General features: G+C 54.7%; 1 protein-coding gene across 2 annotated transcripts; it reads left to right on the top strand.

The window, feature by feature from the left end:
* The first annotated feature begins 734 nt into the window (after positions 1 to 734).
* Positions 735 to 15,024, top strand: ATG16L2 (autophagy related 16 like 2). Of its 2 annotated transcripts, XM_039252037.1 has the most exons (18): positions 735 to 874; positions 2,702 to 2,801; positions 3,906 to 4,008; positions 7,744 to 7,817; positions 8,053 to 8,304; positions 8,443 to 8,508; positions 8,804 to 8,917; positions 10,194 to 10,256; positions 10,810 to 10,918; positions 11,243 to 11,348; positions 11,986 to 12,056; positions 12,342 to 12,413; positions 12,528 to 12,648; positions 12,954 to 13,059; positions 13,736 to 13,885; positions 14,118 to 14,165; positions 14,291 to 14,392; positions 14,734 to 15,024. In XM_039252037.1, exons 1-18 carry the CDS (start codon positions 757 to 759, stop codon positions 14,819 to 14,821), a joined length of 1,863 nt encoding a protein of 620 aa, XP_039107968.1. In that variant the 5' UTR covers positions 735 to 756; the 3' UTR covers positions 14,822 to 15,024. The 2 variants fall into 2 exon arrangements, with proteins under 2 accessions (XP_039107968.1, XP_039107969.1); XM_039252038.1 differs by lacking the exon at positions 10,194 to 10,256.
* The last annotated feature ends 1,598 nt before the right edge of the window (positions 15,025 to 16,622 follow it).

The following is a 16,622-nucleotide window of genomic DNA, read 5'->3' as shown; positions in this document are numbered from 1 at the left end:
TTTTCGGGGCGAAGAACTGAGCCCCTAAATCTTGATATTCACGAGGGTTTTTCTGCCTCCTGTCCTTCCACGAGTTTGTGTCTCCTGGGACTTTTTATATTATGGAACGTCTGCACTTCCCTCTGTTTGGAATCGTTTTCGCTGTTCTGGCCAACACCTATTGCAACCCTCACGTCCCACCTCCCAACTCAAAAACGGTCATCTTTGAGAAAGCAGCACCTCTTCCCTTCAGTCCCTTCCTCCTCTATGCTGCAACTCGCCATCACGCTGCGTGTGCCTCACGTCTGTATCGCCTCCTCTCACAGATCTTGGGCGCCTCGAGGGCAGGGTCCGGGTATGCGGGGTCTCTAGGTCCCTAGCTCAGAGGGCTACTTGTCCAGGAGGGCCATGGGCGACCTTCGGTTACTTAAGAACTCGGTCCCGGCGCGGAGGGGTTAATGATCCGACCCGGGAGCGCGCCCACAGGCCTGGAGGAAGCCGCCCCGGAACCCGTGACCTCCATCCCCACGTGTGGACAGCAATCGGAGCCCCCATGTAGGTGAGGATTTTTGGTGCGATCCGGATGGTGTAGATCCTGGAACGGGGGGTGGCTACTTCGCCCTATATTTGCGTTGCTTTCTCCCCCCACTGACGCTCTTAGTATAACCCGGGATTCCCCGCCGCTGCCGCCCCCTGACATCACCGAGTCCCCGAGGCCCCGCCCCGGTTTCGCCTCCTTCCGCAGGAGCTGAGAGCCCTGCGGGCGCGAGAGCTGCCATGGAGGGGCCCGGCGCTCTCGGCGTCCCCGTCTCCCGCTGGAAATGCCACATAGTGCGGCAGCTTCGGCAGCGGGACCGCACGCAAAAGGCACTCTTCCTGGAACTGGTGCCGGCCTGTGAGTGCGCCACTGGGGCTGGGGAGATGGCAGTGGAGGGGATGGGGCTCCGGGCGCGGACCGGCGGTCTGGCTCCTCGGGTTATCACCCGCACGCAACAATGCCTTCTTGCCTCCAAAGCCTTGGGCCTGCGGGCCTTTCGGTCCGTTACGCCCCACCGCTGACTGGCCAGCATTCCTGCCCTTCCCAGTCCAGGTTCTGCTTAGAGCCCGTTCCTGGTCGGAGCTCCCGCCTGGTGCTCCTGCGCTCCTCACTTCCCAGGGGCCTCCTTTCCCAGGGCTGGGCTTCGTTAGTGTTAGCGAGTGTTGGTTTTCTCGGGTCTCTATGCTTCCCCTTCCCGAGCGGTCCCAGGGTACAACCTAAGTCAATCCATTTGGTCCCTGTGGCCCAGTGAAAGAACTCCAGAGTAGCTACTTCTAAACTCTGAGTCTCTTAGGGAGGAAGCTCAGTGTCCCAGGCTTTGCCACTGACAATGATCCTGGCTCAGGTTTTTGGAACATCTTTGTGCTTGGGCAACTGAAGCCTGAGGGAGAAGCAGGGGGTTCTCTTTCTAGAGAGAACTGGCTGCTGGCTAAGCCCAAGAAGTCATACTCTCATAGGTGTTTCTAGCAGGGCTGGTCAGGATGAACAGGTATGCATCTGTGTGAGTGCCACTGGTCATTCGAGATTGTATGTCTGGGGTGGAAGGTCCAATGATTATCCTTCCAGCTCCATCACTTGTCCTAATTTTAGCTGCTTCTTAACCTAAATCTCCCTCCACACCGCCCAAACCGAATTTGCTGCTTTTGTCCTGGGTGATTTCCCTGCAACCTTCTAGGTTGCTGATACTCTCCCTCATGGATGTGAAGCTAGCCTCCTGCCTCTAGACAGCCTCACTTCTCCACTGCTCTTAGGGATAATAGAACCATCCAACTTGAGGGAAGAGACCCCCTCCCCACCAGCTGCAATTTGTGGGACTGGAGAGAATCTGGAGGGCTGATATCAGACACAATGAAGCTCTAGTCTCCGTGGTCTTGGGTGGGTTGTATCCTTAAACCTCAGGATTTCTCACCAATGAATTGGGAAAATAGCATCTACTTTAGATTTGCTCTGCAGTGCCCTGAGGGCTGGGCTGGGGTTTTGTGTGAGAACTAGGCCAGTGACCTAAGTTAAAGGTGACAGGGGACTGGGTGAAGGAAATTTGCTGAGGAGCTAAACCTGGGATTACCACCCCCACCCTACCCTGGAACTGGTGAGAAAGAGGAAGTGAGTGTGGTGGGGGTGGAGGGAGACATTCCTGGGTTTGTAGCCAAAACTACCAAACTCAAGGAGGTCTGCTAGAGAGTTGCTCAAGGACTTTCTCTTCTGGCCTGGAGGAACCTTACTTACCCCAACTGTGAAAGACAGGACTGTTTTTTAGTGTACAAAGTTAGAGCCCCTGGATGGGAAGTAATTTGCCAAAGGCCATTAGCAAGTGGAGCTTGGTGTGTTTCTTCATTCTTTGGGGCAAAGCCTTGCTCTACGGCAAGACTGAATCAATCTCTGGCCTCTTCCTTCCCTCAGTACCCTCAGTGTGCAGTAAGGCCAGCCATCTACTTCCCCAGTTGTGGTTGTATTTCTCTGTCCTCAGGAGAGCACGTTTCCTGGGAGAGCCTGTGGGCAAGTGCCATAAGGAGGCTCTGCCAGGGCTGAAGGTCTGGTAGAGCTACACAAATACCTCTCAAGGCAAAGGGCAGAGCCCAGACTGTCAGCAGCTCCCCCAGTCTGCATCCCTGGGTATCTGTACAGGTATGCCTGGAGTCTTCTGGAAAGTGTCTCTGTCCCAGGTTCACCCTCTTGCACCCCTAGATAACCGTCTCCTAGAGAAGGCGGAATTGTTGGCCCGGATCTCAGAGAAGCTGCAGCCAGAGCCAAACGATGCCACTCCTGCTACCCACCAGGGCCCCTGGTGAGTGTATGTGTATACCTGGTTATGATGAGCTGCCTGTGCCTGGGTCCTGCCCCCACTGCCTATCCTGGGTTCATTCTTTCTCTGGCACCTCACTGGTCATTAACTGCTACCCAGGGGAGGGAGGAGGTGGATTCTCGAGCCTTCTTCCAAGTCAGCTGCTTAGAATGGCCTTTCTCTACCACCCTGCTAGTCCATCTCTGCATTTGTCTCATCTCTTCCCTTTCCACCCCCACACCTGCCTTTTGTCCTCTTCTCATTTTGTTTTCCAATCCTTACCTGATGCAGACAGAAAGGGTCTTGCTACATACTCCAAAGGGGGAGTGAAGATGAGAACCAGGAATGGGCTGGGCCTCAGAGTTTGGAGGTGCATTTAAAAAAATTTTTTAAACTATTGATTTATTCTTGAGGGAGACAGAAAGAGTGCAAGCAGGGGAGGGGCAGAGAGAGAGTGGGAGACACAGAATCTACAGCAAGTTCCAGGCTCTGAGGTGTCAGCACAGAGCCTGACATGGGGCTTGAACTCATGAGCTGTGAGATCATGACCTGAGCCGAAGTCAGATGCCCAACCAACTGAGCCACCCAGGTGCCATCCCTTTAAAAATTAAAAAAAAAATGAGAGAGAAAAAGATATATATATATATAGAGAGAGAGGGGGGGGCATAGAGAGAGGGAGACACAGAATCTGAAGCAGAGAGAGAGAGAGAGAGAGAGGCAGAGAGAGCGGGAGACACAGAATCTGAATTAGGCTCCAGGCTCTGAGCTGTCAGCACAGAGCCCGACGCAGGGCTCAAGCTCACAAACTGCAAGATCATAACCTGAGCTCAAGTTGGATGCTTAACTGAGTGAGCCACCCAGGTGCCCCATGCCCCTGGGAGGCGCTTCTTAAGGAGGGTCCTGGCTAGGTAACTCAAGGCCTGGGGAAATCCCAGAGCAGAGGAGTCATGGGTAGTTCCAGTTTCTGGAGACTTGCTTTTTCTTCTGCTGGCTTTCTGGCTTCCACCTTTCATAGGAGAAAGTTTATGGCTTTGGTTTCAGGCTTTTTGTGTGCATCCTGTGGGTGAATGGAGGGGCAATGAATGCCACTCTCTTATTGGTTGGCAGGGAGGAGGAATCAGGGCCCGACTCAGACCAAGTCCCATCACCAACCACTCTGAGGATGAAGTGGCAAGAGGAGGAGGAGGGGCTTCGGCTGGTCTGTGGTGAGGTAGGCTGGGCAGGAGCCTGAGAGAGAATGGGGTGGAGCCAGAATTCAGAACCTTGAGGGGCTAGGGGATGTGGTCCAAGGGGTCCAGCAAATAAGGGACATTCCCCAAGTCCGGTGCCAGAGTGCTCTCTAGCTTGGTTCTGGCAGTCCAGTTCTGGTCTGCAACAGCAGCTAGAGGATGTGAGGTAGAGCTCAGAGAGGAGTACAAGGTGTGCAAGGCCAGACGTTGCCCCTTGCAGATGGTCCCGCCTGCTCTGTTCACAGCTTGCCTCACCAACCCCAAGGTCTAGCACCTGGTGATGCACAGTACAAGTCTGCAGACTAAATGAGTAGGTGGTCCACCTCCAAGGCAGGGTGTGCTACCTCTACCTGACACTGCTGCTCCCACCCCATGGTGTCTCTTGGCTTCTGTTTCACCACACTGTCCAGGTTTTCTTTTTATTTCGTAGCAACTGCTTCTAAACTTCCTTCTTTGGCTCCTTCTCTCCTCCCTATAGATGTGGGTGTTCTTGGACCTCGAGTGGGTTCACTGACTCCTGTGGCCTCAAAGACTTTGTTTGCTGATTCCCAGACTTATCTCTAGCCCAGCCTTCTCTCATGAGCTCCACAGTCTTTGCTCAGCTGGTTTTTGGACATCACATCTAAAATTAGACTCACCATCTCCCCCATAATATATGGCCAGCACCACATTGAGAAGTGACTTCTATAGGCACTAGGCTAAGGATTATTTTAGCTATTCCTCTACTTTAGAGCAGGAAACTGAGGCTTAGATAAGTGGAGTTAGGATGTGAACACCCTTCCACATGAATCCACCTTCTCTGATCCTCATTCATTCATTCAACAAAGATTTATTGACAATAGTTATATTCAAGGCACAGGATAAGAACAGGACCTGGCCCCACAGAGCTTCCGGTCCACTGGAAGAAACGGATAGGACATAAACATGTGCCCAGTTACAGCATTCCGCATTACTTGCCCACTAGTGTGGGAATGGGGCTATGAACCTAGTGAAAGCCTCTCCCTCAGAGCCCCTGTTGTAGTTGCAACTTGACATTTGAGGCACTTTCTGGGCTGTGGGATCCCCAAGGCCTGGGATGCCTTTGGTTTGCTTCCACTCATCCCTGGGGTCTGTCTCCACAGTCCATGCTAATGAATATTTGTGGACTAAATGATGGATGAGGTAGACCTCCCTCCCCAACTGGCAGTCACTGGGCTGGAAACTCAGGGGGACCTCTGGTCCCTACTACCCCTCCATCCTCAGCTTGTCACCAGCTCATTGATCCTGCCTTCAAATCCACCAACTCTCTGTTGGCTTAGCCCGTTACCTTCATCCTTTCCTGGATGACCCCCTCTTGGCATTCCCATCCATTCTCTCTGCACAGCACACAGAGTGATATATTTTAATAACAAAAGGATCTCCCTTAAAAAAAGACAACACACACACACATGCTTCTTGTGAACATTTCAAGAGAACAGGAGCCCATAAAGAAGTGAAACCCCCTTCAGTATCTTTCCCATTGGCAGTTTGGTATGTATCTTCTGGAACCCTTTAGCCTGTGTTCCCAGTGGAGTTCTCCAGCCCCTTGTTACATTTCCTGTGACTCTCCAGTCTCTGAACTCATGGTCCCCTTTGCCTGGGATACTTCCACAAATGCTGTGACCTTAGCACTCTCTCCCTGGCACTTCTTGAGAAACACACCAGTGTGTGTTCCCACTGGATATGCTAGAGGATGGGGACTGACTTTTTCTTTAATTCTTAGTACTGTTTCACATATCACAACAAGCATTTATCATTATTTTAACTTTTTTGGGGAAGTAATTATAGATTCATGGGAAGTGGCAGACTGGCTACATCTTATGTAACTATAGTACACACAATAAGGAAACTGATACTGGTATGAAAGTACATATATTTGTCATGTCCCATATGTAGATTTGTGCAAGATACAGCATGATTTAATCACCACAAAGATCTTCCTCTTGCTATCCTTTTTGGTCACAACTCACCCCTCTCCCCCAACCATCCCTAGCCCAGCAACCACTAATCTGTTTTCCATCTGTATTATTTGGATTTTGAAAAGCATTCCCCAAATACTGAATAATGAAGCATTAATGAAAGTAAATGACAGGTGAGGAAGCAGAAGTGGAGGTCAAATTGCTCAGTGGTGAAAGGAATTACAAATGTTGTAAGTTGGGCCAGCTAGGGAAGTAGGCACCTGCAGGCCCACTTATTTAGGGAGATGGGTCAGTGCAGGTGAGTAGCACTAGCCTTGCTCTTCAATTTGTCCCACACCAGGCCCATGTGAGAAAGAACACAGGAACAGGTTAGCAACCGGAGCCCCAGCCTTGGTTATTGCCTTATGTTCCTTGTGTCACCTAGTAGGAACTGCTTTGCCTGAGGTCGTTCCTACTGACACATCAGCTCTAAAAGTGGGACTTGAGGTGGGCCCCTGGGTGGCTCAGTTGGTTGAGCATTTGCCTTAGGCTCAGGTCATGATCTCATGATTTCTGAGTTCGAGCCCCACATCAGGCTCACTGCTGTCAGCAAAGAGCCTATTTCGGATCAGATACTCTGTCTGCCCCCCCCCCCCACTGATTCTCTCTCTCTCTCTCTCAAGAGTAAATATTTAAGGGGCCCCTGGGGTGGCTCAGTTGATTAAGCGTACAACTTTGGCTGAGGTCATGATCTCGCGGTTTGTGGGTTTGAGCCCCATGTCCAGCTCTGTGCTGACAGCTCAGAGCCTGGGGCCTGCTTCGGATTCTGTTTCCCTCTCTCTGCCCTGTCCCCCCCCGCCTCAACCCCCAACCCCCAAACACTCTGTCTACAGCTCTCAAAAATAAATATTAAAAAAAAAAATGGCGGGACTTGAGCTTCCTGTCTGTGGCTTCCTAGCTCTCCCTTGAAGGACTGTTTTGAATGAGGTAGGGGTATGGGTGGGGTAACCCTCTCCCCTACTTTTGGGCTGGGGGCAGCTCCAGCATTCAGTCTGGGCTCTGTGCTCCCAGAGCCTATTCTTGTTCTTGCCTTTGTGCCTCTGCTTAGGGCTCCTGGTTGCTCTCAGGGATCTGCGCTTGGGTAGGCCAGGGGTTAGAGGTAGGGAACAGAGCCCACCTCCCCTGAACCTTTGCTGTAGACCTGTCCTGTGCTTGGAGCATGTTAGGCGGCCCGGGTTCACATACCCGCTCTACCGCTTAGCTGTGTGATTTTGCCAGGACACTTAACCTCTCTGTGCCAATGTCCTCTTCTGTAGAATGGGGAACATGGTAGGACCTGGTGTGGTTACGGTGATTGAAAGAGTTAATCTATATATAGTACTCAGAACAAGGCGTGACACACATGTACTATATCAACGTTTACGATTACCTGAAATATTACTTCTAATATTACCCTATGAGGTGAGCGCTAGCATTCCTATTTTACAGATGCGGAAACAGAGTAGGCTCAGAGAGGTTAAATGACTACCCCGGTGTCACACAGAAAATAAGTGGCAAGGCCAGGACTGAAACTCGGGAAACTCCAGAGCCCAAGGCCTTTCCGCTGTTCCAAAACGACAGTAGTGCGTTCCTGCGCCGGGTCCTAACCGCGTCGGAGCCTGTTTTCTTTCCAGTTAGGGTGCAGCCGGGCGGGGTAGCGGAGTCTGTCTCACCAGCCCCCAGTGGGGTGGGCGCAGGGCGCACGGTGGGAGCCCCGCAGAGGCGCCCCCGCCCACCCAGCTGCCGCCCGCCTGCCCCCAGATGGCCTACCGGGTGGTGGAGCAGAGCGCAGCCCTGGGCGCCCTGGAGTCGACGCTGGAGGAGCGGCAAAACAGGTGAGGCGCCGGCCCCCCGCGCCCATCTCTGGGTGGCCCGGGGACGGGGTGACCCTGCGGGTCTCCAGCTAGGCCCGAGAGCTTTCCCCACGAATGGGGCTCGGCGGCCCCGAACCTCAGGACTGAGTGGAAGACTTGACTGGAGACTTGGCCTAGCCGTCTGCCTGACCGCGCGACCTGGGCAAGGCCGTCCAGCCTCTGAGACCCGCTTCCCCTGGGCGTCCCCCTCCTCCAGGTTGGCGGCGCTGGAGGCCCGCGTGGCGCAGCTGCAGGAGACGCGGGCGCAACACACCCGGCACGTGGACGAGCAGCGGGCGCTGAACGTAGCGCAGCGGGCGGCGTACGAGGCGCTCCGCGCGCGCGCTAGGCTCGAGGAGGCTGCCCTGCGCAGGCTCGAGGAAGAGGCGCGTGACCTGCTGGATTGGCTCGTGCAGCGCAAGGCGCGCGCCGCCGCCGAGCGCAACCTGCGCAATGAGCGCCAGGAGAGGTGAGCACGCTCGGCCCCGCCCCTCGGAGACGCGAGCGTCGCGCTCCTTTGGGGGAGCGGATGCGGTCTCGGCTTCGCTTCCACACCTCGTGGCACTTCAGGCGAGGATCGGATTTCGGGATGCTTTTCTGCCCCCAGGGCCAAGCAGGCACGGATGTCTCAGGAGTTAAAGAAGGCTGCCAAGCGGACAGTGAGCATCAGCGAGTAAGAGTGGGGGTGCGCCAGGTCCTGCCCCCCGAGCGTTAGCAACCCCCTCTGCCCCAACCTGCCCTTACCCGCGTGCTCTAAAGTGCTCTTTTCTCTGACTTCTGCCTGCAGTTCTACCCCGTCCCCCACGTGTCTTCACGAGGCCCCCACGTAGACTCCACACAGGATAGGAGCCCACATGCCTGCCCCTCCACACGTGCGCCCATCCAGATCGCTCTTTACTGTCTGGCGCTGGAGGGCAGGGAGGGGCTGGGTTTCACTCCCTCTTACTGAGTTTCACTTCCTCTCTCAGGAGCCCAAACACTTTAAGCGATGGGATCAGAGACATGGCTGAGACTGTGGCCCCGACCGCTGAGCCCCTGTCCTTGGAGAGTGAGGCTGGTGTGAAGTGGAAGAGGCCCTTTAGGTGAGGACTGTCCCAGAGCTCTGAGCCATGCTCCACTCTGGAGGCTTCTCTAGGGCCTTGGGGCTGAGAGGGCTTGGGGAGACCTCCCAGGACACGTCTGACATCCAGTGCCTGGAACCTGTTGGGGTCATTGAGGCCTTAGGCACTCCAATGGCTCTTTCTCTTCTTCTCAGGACCAGAGCTCTGGGGGTGGGGTGTCAGGCTGCTTAAAGGGTGTCACCAGGAGGGAACCTGTGGGGAACCCCTAGGACTCAGCTGTCATAGGTATGTGTGCGGGCATATGTGTTCAAGCGCATGTACTCACAGGGACATGAGAGCACATGTGTGTACAAGCCTGGGGGAGCATATCAGAGTATGTGTGAACATGTGAGCATGTATAGGTGTGAGCTCACATGGACTTCTCTGAAGCCCCATTCCTTGAGGGCCCTCCCCTCAAATCTCCCTCATTTGTCTCTCATTGAAGCTGCTTCCCCCCCCCCCCCCCATCCTCTCCCCATTCCCCAGCCTGAAGGCTTCTCTTTCAGCCCTTCCTTGCAGTTCATTGGTGTCCTGGCCTGGGGGCAGTGAAAGAACTTTGGGGAGGAGCATGAAATGCGGGTCCTCAAAGTTCTTGGCAGCCATGGTGGGACAAGTCATCCCAGGACACATCCTCTTCTGGGCATTATTTTTAATGCTTGTTTGTTTTTAATTTTTGAGAGAGAGAGAGAGGGAGAGAGAGCGAGCGAGCATGAATAGGGGAGGGGCACAGAGAGAGTTGGAGACAGAGGATCAAAAGCAGGCTCTATGCTGACAGTAGTGAGCCCTGTGGGGCTCGAACTCACAAACTGTGAGATCATGACCAGAGGTGGAGTCAGATGCTCAGTGGACAGAGCCACCCAGGCGCCCCTCCTGTGGTCACTCAGCAGGCTTAGGTTTTACCACCCCCTGTACCTCCAGCCTTGTGGTATCCCAGCCTCAGGGCACCTCCACCCTTTCCCCCATAGGCCCCAGCTCAGCCTCCCCAGAACTTTTCTGGGGGTGGGGGGGATGGTGAGGCAGTTCTTACCATCATGGTGGCAACTTTGGGAGACTTCATTGCCGCATCCCTCCCTGCTTGCACTTTCCTGGGACTTCTCTGGGTTGTCATATTCTCCTGGTCTCAGAGGAGGCAAGTACTTGTCCCAGGTTCGAGAGGCTGTGAGCCTCAGGGTCCCCAAGCAGAGTGCAGGGATCGATGACTGCTGTCTGCACACTCACTGGCCAGTCCCTTAGCATGTTTTTCTCAATTCTACCCCAGGTCTGCCTCTGCCACCTCCTTGACGCTCTCCCGCTGTGTGGATGTGGTGAAGGGGCTTCTGGAGTAAGTGTGTGGGTGCTTGTGTGTGTGTGTGTGAAGGGGTTGGGCCCCTTAGAGGTCTGTGTCAGGCTTCTGGAGTCCAAGCTTAGTCTGTGTATGTGCCTCAGTCTGTCTGTCCATGTGTTGTCCAGCTGTCTGTGTGAGCCTCTCTTGCCTCTCCCAGAGCTCATTTCCAGGCCCTGCCTGGCTATCCTCGATGCTCTGTCCCTCATCCTTGGTATATGGACCAAGATCTGCATTCTGAGCCTGGATTGGACAATCACTCAGGAAAAGGCTCAGATGTTTAGGACTTGTTCTGAGTCCAAGTGGTAGCAAGGCTAAGACAAACCCCAGCCCTGAGGTTCCTCGGCGTCCACCGACTCTGTCCCACCTCCGTGCCCCTCCCCATCTCCACACTGACCCCGTGTCAGAAGCTGGGCTGGGAACAAGCTCGCTGCATCTCTGGGCCGTGTTCTGCCATTCGCGTTTGCTTCCTGTTGTTGTCGCCTGAGGAGTATGAGACTCCTGTGTCAGAAACCCTTGCCAAATGCCTTTCTGACACCTGCCTCCCACCCAGTTTCAAGAAGAGGAGAGGCCACTCCATTGGGGGAGCTCCTGAGCAGCGATACCAGAGCATCCCTGTGTGTGTGGCCGTCCAGCCTCCTACCCAGGCTCAGGATGTGCTGGTAAGGGTGGAGCTGGGCCACATGCATGGGGTGCTGATATGGGGAGTGTAAGCACCAGGGGTCATCCAAGGAGGCCGGGAGGCAAGGCTGGAGCTCAAGCCCCAGCCTGTGGTGGAAGCCTCTCAACATTTTATAATGGGGGATGGACTGGAGAGGGAGAGCAGGAGGCCCAGCAGGGGAGTATGAGGATGTGGAGCAGGAGGTTGCTGCAGGGCTCATGAGACCTGATGTGTGCCTGGGTGCGTGTGAGAGCGACCCTGTGAGCGTGTGCAAAGAGGTACGTATGGTGAGGACCAGGGCCACCGCTCTCTCTTTTTCCTATAGAATGCCCACCTCTCCGAGGTCAATGCTGTTTGTTTTGGCCCCAATAGCAGCCTCCTGGCCACTGGAGGGGCTGACCGCTTCATCCATCTCTGGAACATTGTGGGAGGTGAGGGTTCCTCCTCTGTGGGCCAGCCTAGTGCGTTCTTTCCAGACTCCACCCTCTGCTTGCTCCTTGGTGGGCAAAGGTCTTGGATCTGTTTGTGTTCCCTCACATATAACATTCTTACGAGCAGTGGCCAGATGACTGCTTCGCAAGAGCTCTAGGCTGAGCCTCCCAGCTGCTGGGGTCCAGGCCTGCAGGATGGGGAGGGCTGAGCTCAGATGGTCCCTGTTAGGGGAGGTGGGGGTCCCTTATCCTTAGGTCCCGTAAGGGCCCTTGAAGAGCAGGTCCCTGGGGTCTACCTGGTGGCCTCCCCTTCTCGTATCACCTGAGCTCTCAGAACTCAGGAGATGAGTGTTAGCTGTCTACCCTGTACTTATAGAGGTGGGTGTGTTGAGGAGTCACAGTTAGCTCCCTGAGGCTTCCTAGAGAAAGGCGTGGCCCTGGCTTGCTGTGTGACCTAGGGACAGTCCCTTGTCTCTGGTTCTCTGAAGCCCCCTGCTGGTAGTTTGGGGGAGGTGCAGCTTCCAGCCCGGGCCTCAAGAGTTTTGTTCTTCAACTTGGGAGAGACTGATCTTCCCAGCTGCTCATTTTCATGAGGTTAGTGACGCCATTTCACGTGTCCTTTCCCCTGTCCCTGCAGGTCATCTGGAGGCCAACCAGACCCTTGAAGGAGCTGGTGGCAGCATCACCAGCGTGGACTTTGATCCTTCGGTGAGGGGCCCTTGCCTCAGTGGCATGGAATGCCTGTTGTGTGTGCCCCCTGCCCTGCCCATCTCCACATTGGGCAGGTGGGGGCTCTGGGACATAAAGGAACATCATGGATGTTCCAGAACCAGTCCTTCTGTCTGCTGCACAAATCTTCCCTGGGCCTGGAAGCTGCTCTGGCTGCCTGGGTGACCTGGGCCGTGGGAAGCTCTGAGGCTATCTGGCCTGAGGGATTTTATTTCTGTCCAGGCCCTGGTTCAGGGTCTTCCCCTTCCCCTTCCATCTCTCCAGGGCTCCCAGATATTGGCAGCTACTTACAATCAGGCTGCCCAGCTCTGGAAGCTGGGGGAGGCACAGTCCAAGGTAAGGCATTACTGAGGAGGCAGCCTGGGGTTCAGGGGTCATGCCTTGGGATCCGGGGGAGGTGTTATGGAGTCTTGGCCATGCCCGTGATCCATACCTGGGATGTGGGGGCAGGAGACACTGTCTGGACACACAGACAAGGTGACGGCTGCCAAATTCAAGCTAACAAGGCACCAGGCGGTGACTGGGAGCCGAGACCGGACAGTGAAGGAGTGGGACCTCGGCCGCGCCTACTGTGAGGCCCAGTCCGTCCCTTTCCCTCCCTACCTGCTGGTACCCCCAGGCTGGGTCAAGAATTCTTCAGCTTGCTCTCTGGGAGTGGCTCTAAGATTCATGGGCATTTGGGGCAAAACCTACCAAGGCTTCTCCTTCTCTGTCCCCCATTAGTGCTTTCTTTCTGCCTGGTTTCTTGGTGACTTCAGGCTTTGGGCTGGGAAGCAGAGGACATGGGTTCTAATTTGGGGAGAATACTACCCCTCTGGAGCTCTGGGCTTCCAACAACCCTTTTCTGAGGCTTGGGCTCTAATCCTTGGTCCCCAGGCTCCAGGACCATCAACGTTCTTTCCTACTGTAATGATGTGGTGTGTGGGGACCATGTAATCATTAGTGGCCACAATGACCAGAAGATCCGGTTCTGGGACAGCAGGTGATGGGCATGGGCTGTGGGTGGTAGAGGCACGGGGACAGGGATCTTGTGTTCTCTTCCCTTTCTTTGGCCATGGAGCCATGGTGGCATCTCAGGGAAGTGAGGCTGTGGTGGCCTGTCTGTGCTGGGCTTGGCCCCTTGAAGTTTTCACTGCCCCTGGGGACTGTGCCATCGTTTTAGTGGCTCTTGGTCCAACTGCTGGACTCTGCCCGGGCCTTGCCAACCAAGCCCCCTTTCTACTTAGTTACCACTTTTTAATCAAAGGGAACAGAAGTTTTCATTGTTTTTTAAATCTGAGAGCTTACCACTGGGCTTGGATGGTTTATAAAAGTCAGTGCTAGATCCAGTGCCAGGCCTGCCTGAAGCTCTTCCTGCCTGGTGTAGTCATGGCTGTGTGAAACCCCTGGCTCCCGTTCACACATTCAATGACAACTCTCAGGGTTTTCCCTCCAGCACTTACTTTAGTGACCCAAGGGTTTCGAGGCCCCTGGCTTCAAGTCAGAGGCTGCCTGCAGTTTTGTTGGAGGGGCTGGCTGCAGTGGGAGAAGGGAGGTTACTCCGCGTCAGGCCTGGCCCCAGTGATATGACACCTGGGGGCACTTCTGGACTTTGTTAACCTGCCAGGAGTGGCCCAGGTGGACTGTTTCTCATCTGTGCTTCTCTCGTTGCTCCTTAGATGTCCCTGCTGCACCCAGGTCATCCCTGTGCAGGGTCGGGTCACCTCCCTGAACCTCAGCCATGACCAGCTGCATCTGCTTAGCTGTTCCCGAGATAACACGCTCAAGGTCATTGACCTTCGTGTCAGCAACATCCGCCAAGTGTTCAGGTACCTGCCTTGTGCCCACTGACACTGTGGCTTTGTCTGGGGCAGCTGGGTCTCTCATCCCTTAGTAAGAGCCCTTCTGGACCTGTGAGCGGGGGACCCATCTTGGAGGCCTTTCTGGACCAGGGCCTGCTGAAGTGCCCAAGCTCTTGATGGACAGAGGAAGCTCTTGAAGCTCCTGGCCAGGGCAGGGATTGGCAACGTTCGTTCTGACCCTGATCCTGTCTGTCTTCAGGGCTGATGGCTTCAAGTGCGGTTCTGACTGGACCAAAGCCGTGTTCAGGTGTGTCTGTGAGAGCACATGCCTGCGCCTGAGTGCACCCCATCTGACCATGTCTGTCTGTGTCTGCGTGTGTGTGTGTTGTCACCTCTGATCAGCTCTTCCTTGTTCTGCTGTGGCCGCTGTAGCCCAGATAGAAGCTACGCACTGGCAGGTTCCTGGGATGGAGCCATTTACATCTGGGATGTAGACACTGGGAAGCTGGAGGGCAGTCTCCGGGGACCCCACTGGTGAGCACAGCTACCACCTGTCCACCCCAGCCACAGGGCCAGTGCCATCCTGGCCCCACTGCTGCTAAGCCAGTTCCAGTTCTGACATGCTTAGGACCCTGGAGTCCCTTGCCCTTTTCCCCCCACACCTTCCAATCCCCAGAGTCCTTTTGTTCACAAGGTGTTTTCACCTGTGCCCTTGGGTCCATCTTCAACACAGCCCTGTGAGCCCACTTTACAGGTGAGGCAGCAGGTTCAGAGAGCCTCAAACTGCCCAGGCTGTGTAATAAGGAGCGGAGCCCGGCCTGCAGGCCTGGCTCCTGATGCCTCCCTCAAGCCTGCGTCTCCTCTCCTCTCCTCAGCGCTGCTGTCAACGCCGTGGCCTGGTGCTACTCTGGGAGCCATGTGGTGAGCGTGGACCAGGCCAGGAAGCTTGTGCTCTGGCACTAGTGCCATGACTCCTGCCTGGGCTGGAGTTCTAGTCTAAAGCCCGAAGCCAGAGGACAGCGTCCCACTGCTCACAGGGCTCCAGAACCTGTGGATATGGCGTGGGGTAGGGGGGAAGTGGCGGTGGCCTTGGGGCATTTAGTGGAGAATAAGGCCTGGCAGGACCTGGCCAGTCTGTTGAAAAACAAAGTGTGAACAAAGTGTGTGTTGGGTACCGGGGTGGGGAGGGTGGGGGTGGGCAGGGAGAAGAATTAGTTGTTGTTGTTTTAAATCTTTGACTTATTTCTCTGACAAAAGTGAAAAAAAATTGCATCTAAACTGGTGTCTGCTTGCCTTTTTGCAGCATTCGGGTAGCATAGAGGCCTTTGGGCTGGTGGCTTGAGGACACCTGTGCTTGGCTCCCTTTCCTCCTGCACAGAGCTGGGGCAGAGCCAATCTGGCCTCAGTGCTGTTCATGTCTGAGGAGACAGCATGAAGAGAGGCTCAGGCAGCGAATGGTAGTGGTTCTTGGAGCCATGGAAACTTCACCCTTGGTCTAGGCTGCTCCAGAGGCCAAGCCAACACCTTGGGCCCTCCTGCTTCAGGCACCTAGGGTAGACTGAGGCTGTGGAGGGGCCATGGGAGTTCTGAGGAAGGGAGCAGGGGAAGCAGCCCAGAGGCACTCTGGCGGAGAGGGTTCTAACAAATCAGAGAGTGAGGTCAAGTGCTTAGTACACCAGGCCTGCCTTTAGATGGGGCATGTTCTTGCTCCAGAGGCAGAGCCGAGTGAATGGGGAACAGCCTGTGTGTGTCTTTGTCTTGGGGAGGGGGGCCTGGGTTTGGGCTTTACTTAGTGTTGACACCACAGGCCTTTGTGGTACAAGGCAGACCTGACAGGGCAGAGCCTGGGCACCCGTTTCTTTGTCAGCTTTGGGTACGGAGGAGTCATTAGCAGGACAGCCATTGCCAGTCGCAGGCAAGAAGTGACCTCTGTCCCTGAGTGATGGGGTCTTTTGAGATTCTGCTCATCTGAGATTCAAAGGCTTCAATCCAAAATTATCAGTTTCCCCCTTTATCACCTTAGAAAGTCTCCTTTGGGGGGACTTTGCCATTTCCAGCACTTGGAAACCATTCCCAAGATGAACAGCAGATTGAGGAGAGCCTGAACTTTGTAGCCATGCTGTCTGGGTTTGAATCTCAGCCCACTGTTTAGTAGTTGAGTGATTTTGAGCAGGTTCTTTAATAACTTTGTGCCTTAGTCGCCTCCTCTGTGAAAGGGGGGTAATAATGGTATCCATCTCAGAGATGGTTGGGAAGACTCAGTGTGATAGTATCTGTGAAGCTCCTGGCACATGCCAAAGGCTGAGTGTTGATTGAATACCCAATCTATACTCTGCTGACTTCAGCTCCCTCACTGCTCTTGGCTCAGCTGTCTCCTGAGCTCTAGGTGACATCCTCACCTGCCTCTGGACATCTCTCCCCCTGACCTAAGGGTCTCGTCCCCTCACACCCCACATCTTCGGGCACCAAGGTCTGGAGCTATTATGTCTAGCTCTCTAACCTGGCTGCAGTGCAGGCCAAACTTCTCCTAGTCTTGTTGTCTCTCCTCGCAGGCCCCTCTTTGCAAAGGCTAGAGTGATTTTCGAAGATGGCATGGACACAGGTACAGCCCTTTGAAGTTCCCAGGCTGCCTGCAGAGAAGCTTCTTGGCATTAAATTCAAAGCCCTTAGGAGGTGGCCAGTTGGGCTCAGCTGCATCTTCATTTCCTTGCTACTCTGTTTTACGTGTAACAGTTAACGATGCTGGGGGTGCAGTATTCTTCCA

The sequence above is a fragment of the Hyaena hyaena genome, unplaced genomic scaffold, assembly GCF_003009895.1.
Source record: "Hyaena hyaena isolate Hyena2069 unplaced genomic scaffold, ASM300989v1 scaffold_406, whole genome shotgun sequence".
NCBI lineage: Eukaryota > Metazoa > Chordata > Mammalia > Carnivora > Hyaenidae > Hyaena > Hyaena hyaena.
This window is presented reverse-complemented; position numbering and strand designations above follow the sequence as displayed.

Excerpts from the sequence above, each read along its gene's own strand:
- ATG16L2 (XM_039252037.1), top strand. The coding sequence starts at position 757 with ATGGAGGGGCCCGGCGCTCTCGGCGTCCCCGTCTCCCGCTGGAAATGC. Across the intron at positions 8,918-10,193 it reads AAGTGGAAGAGGCCCTTTAG|GTCTGCCTCTGCCACCTCCT; the intron begins GTGAGGACTGTC and ends ATTCTACCCCAG. Across the intron at positions 11,349-11,985 it reads TCTCTGGAACATTGTGGGAG|GTCATCTGGAGGCCAACCAG; the intron begins GTGAGGGTTCCT and ends CTGTCCCTGCAG.